The sequence below is a fragment of the Pinus tabuliformis genome, chromosome 1_1 (assembly GCF_031772625.1).
Source record: "Pinus tabuliformis cultivar Carrire ecotype Pingquan chromosome 1_1, CPIR1, whole genome shotgun sequence".
Lineage (NCBI taxonomy): Eukaryota > Viridiplantae > Streptophyta > Pinopsida > Pinales > Pinaceae > Pinus > Pinus tabuliformis.
The window spans coordinates 507,064,287-507,068,445 of NC_142297.1; the positions used below are offsets into that span (position 1 = coordinate 507,064,287).

Consider the following 4,159-nt stretch of genomic DNA (forward strand, 5'->3'; position numbering starts at 1 on the left):
CAGAGCACGTTTTTCACTTCTCTCCTTTTTTTTTTTTTTACAATAGTCAATGCACGAGCCCTTTTCATTTTTTTTGAAAACAAAATAAAATAAAATAAACAATTACTTTTACGTGCCGTAAGTATTTTTAACACCCATGCCTTTCTTTTAAATGCACCACCATACCTCCGATACATATAAAAACATTAAAATTTAAATCGCCTTACCTATTCTCTACGGTAACAATTAATTCATTAATTATTTTACCGCGGTCAACCAAAAATGAAATTCACTCCACGCAAAGTCATTAATGTATGTTCGTATGCAGGTTTGGGCAATCAACGGACGAAAAGGGTGGAGTAGATCGAACGGAGGAGGAGAATATCGGAAGGCCAACAAGTGCTGAACATTAACCCCCGAGATTCTTATGTTGCGTTACGTCAGGGCTGAACCACGTGTCATCACCAAAATTTCTCGGTTTCAAACATCGGAAAAGTACCTTTGCCTGAAATCAACCCGAGAGCTTTCCGGCGGATTAGCTGACCGGTTTCTGGCAGTGGTCTGGCTGCGTTGAAATTACATTTTCAACAGTACAAGGCAGACTTAAAATTAGTTTTGATAGCCTTGATGAGCAAGAGAGAGAGATCTTCTTAGATATTGCTTGTTTCTTCATAGGAGAAAACAGAGAGAAGGCCATTAAACTATGGGACGCATCTAACTGGGAAGGATCCATCGGTTTTCGGAACCTAGAGAACAAGTATCTCGTAGAGGTCGACCACAGAAACTGTATAAGAATGCATTCTCATCTTCGAGACTTGGGCAGAGCTTGGGCATCGAAAGAACCTAAGGTTCGTCTTTGGCGCTCAACACACAACGCCTTCTGTAATGTGTTCCCCCAATCATCGGTATGTGTTTGAACCACTACACATTCAATTTAAGTTGTTTTTCATCTTTAAGTTGTTCTTAAATTTATGGTCAATTTAAGTTGTTTTTCATCTTTTGAATTATTATTGTTTCTAACAGTTTTCACTCAACAATTTAGGTACGCGGAATTAACTTACAAACATCAGGCATTTCTTTGGAAAATCCTCTGGAGATCGGCAATCCTTTTGTTCATCTGCGCGGCTTGCAGCTGCTGAGAGTTCAAGGTGAATGGTGTGAAAGCCTATCCAATCACTTGAGATGGTCAAATCTTCTATGGCTCCGGTGGGATTTCTCTTCCTTCAATCGGATCTCGTCACATGTCTCGGAAGGTGTGTCGGAAAGTGTATCTTTCTCACATGGGTTCTCGGAAAGTGTTTCGGAAATTGCTTCTTCCTCCCGTCTCGGGAGCTCAGAAGTTCTTGTTTCCTCTGATCGGCCGTGTCGCTACTTTTCTTTGCCTTCGAGTATTCCAATAAAGAACTTGAGAGTTTTAGAAATCTTTGGCGGCGATAGCCACTTGGAAACACTGTGGGAGAGTGGCAGTGAGGTAACTCTTTTGTTGCGGTCTGGTTCTTTTCGGTAATTAAAAGTTTGTGTGTTGCGTTATGGTTCTTTTCAGTGACTAAAAGATTTTGTGTATTTTTCTCCTTTCATAGCAAGTAGAGGTTTTTAAATTTAAAAAGAACAATTCGTTGTAGGTACCTATTCAGCTGAGGGAGTTGAATATTGATGTAGCCCATTTACAGTTGCCAAGGTCTATTGGGATGTTGAACCACCTGGAAAAGATTGAACTGGGATGCACTATCGAAGCACTGCTAGAAGAATTCTTTCTTCTCCGCTCCCTGAAACATTTGAGAATGCGCGTAAGCATGAAGTTACTGCCAAATGCGATTGGGAATCTTTCAAACCTCCAACATCTTAACTTGACTGGTAGCTGCGATTTAGAAACGCTGCCAAGCTCTTTTGGGAATCTTACAAACCTTCAGTATCTTAGCTTGTATGGGTGCTCCCGTTTGGAAACGCTGCCACATTCCTTCGGGAGTTTAACTGGACTTAAACATCTCTATTTGAAGGGTTGCTCGCAGTTGATCCTCAGTGCAGAAACTCTAGGAAATATCAGAACGCTGGAAAGCTTAGACCTTTCAGATTGTCAGAAAGTAGAAATATTGCCTCCTCAGGTTACACGTCAGTGGTCCCTGGAAAAAATTTCCTTGTGGAATGCGAACCTTAAAGAATTGCCATGTGATATTGCAAACTTAAGTAACTTGGAAATTCTGAGAGTATCCTTTCAGGAATCCTCTATGGCAATGCTGCCTCCTTCACTTGGTAAGCTAAAGAGCTTAAAGCACTTGACACTATTTGGTGGGATTTGGAAATATTTGCCGGACTCAGTTGCAGAGTTGAATCGATTGACGGATCTCAAAATCGATTGTGGAAGAATAGAGTATTTACCTGCAAGTTTAAGAGAGTTAAAGAGTCTTACAGTTTTAAAAGTAACTAAATGTCCTCTGCGTGAAGTGCCATTTGGCAAGGTGGAAAACGTTGAGGGAGAAGATGCATCAGCACAGCAGAGTGAATGCAGATTGTTGGACTCTTCTATTCACAAGGGCATGCTTCTTCGACTCAAACAGTTAGACCTACATGGCACAAGAATAAGGGAATTATCATTTGCTGAAGGCGTTTGCCCCAACCTGCGTCAGCTGGACATCAGCGATTGTTTAGAACTGGAGGAGGTTGGAACATTTCCCACAACACTAATATTGCTGGATTTAAATGGATGTGATGTATTAAAGAAAATAACAGGGTTTTATGGTCTAGCAAAACTTAGAGAACTGGACATGAGAAACTGTAAAACAGTGGAGGAGTTGTCAGGTGTTGAAACGTTGATATCTTTGGTGCATCTTCGGGTTTCTGGATGTTGCAGTCTTAAGAGCATAAGGAGATTTGCAGATGCAACTAATCTTCGAACACCAAGCTCTGAAGCTTCTCCCAGCGATTTGATAGAATTGGAATTGTTTAAAGATTTAAAGTTGTGGAAAGAGCAGTCGCATGAGTTGCAGGTGGAGAGCTTTTACCTGGAAAAAGAACAGGAAGTAGAAGCCCAATATTTTAAAGGGAGAAACGAACGGCAATGGGAGGTTGAAGATTTCAGGCGGGGAAACGAACAACAGTTGCAGGGGAGAAACGAGCAGCAATCGAGAAGTTTTATGGGAGGAAACGAACTGCAGGAGCAGTCGGCCAATTTTATGGCGGGAAACGAACCGTTGGCAAATGCTGAAGGTCTTGCCAGGCGGGCGAACGCACTGCGATCGGAGGCTGAAGATCATGACAGGCGGGCGAACGCACTGCGATTGGAGGCTGAAAATCATGACTCGCGGGCGAACGCACTGCGGTCGAACGCACTGCGGTCAGATGCTGAGGTTCTTTACGGACAGGCGAACACACTGCAGACGGAGGCCGCTTTTAGAGGCACTGCTCATGGAGGCCAGGCTGGGGGAGCGATTGAATTTAGTTGGCCTTTCTTCAATACGCCCTCGGCTTCAAACTTCTCGCCCTGGACCGACCAGGCATATCCTCTCCCTGATGAACTCCCCACTCTCCCCGTCGTGGACACCATTCTCTCCCTTGGCCGGTCTTCCCCCCATTTCTTGCCCCCGCCCAACTCCCCACTCTCCCCCCGTCCATCTCCCCACTCTCGCCGCGCTGAGCAGACTGGTTCGGTCGAAGGATCACCAGGCATATCCTCTCCCTGATGAACTCCCCACTCTCCCCGCCGTGGACACCATTCTCTCCCTTGGCCGGTCTTCCCCCCATTTCTTGTCCCCGCCCAACTCCCAACTCTCCCCCCGCCCATCTCCCCACTCTCGCCGCTCTGAGCAGACTGGTTCCCCGCCCAACTCCCCACTCTCCTCCCGCCCATCTCCCCACTCTCGCCGCTCTGAGCAGACTGGTTCGTTCAACGGATCAACATTGGACGCATCACAGTCCATGAAAATTGAAAATTAGACATTGAATTCGTTATGTATTAATATCCTTCACAGTCTACAGAGATTAATATATATAGATTTATTGTTTGTTGAAAAATTGAGCTTACAATAAGTTATAAGGAATAAATAATAAACTCTTAAGCCATAATTAACTTCTTATAGACAACTTTTTTGCGGGTGCTCTGAAGGTCTTGCCATGGGAGCGAACGCAATGCCGTGGGAAGTTGAAGATCTCGACATGCGGGCGAACGCACTGTGGTCGGAAGCCG

At 44.5% G+C, this 4,159-nt stretch overlaps 1 protein-coding gene across 1 annotated transcript; it reads left to right on the forward strand.

Annotated features, from left to right (window-relative positions):
• Nucleotides 1–770: 770 nt before the first annotated feature.
• Nucleotides 771–3,656, forward strand: LOC149214012 (uncharacterized). The gene is made up of 3 exons (XM_089389252.1): nt 771–884; nt 1,022–1,450; nt 1,602–3,656. The coding sequence occupies exons 1-3, from the start codon at nt 774–776 to the stop codon at nt 3,654–3,656; spliced, it is 2,595 nt and encodes an 864-aa protein (XP_089245378.1). The 5' UTR covers nt 771–773.
• The last annotated feature ends 503 nt before the right edge of the window (nt 3,657–4,159 follow it).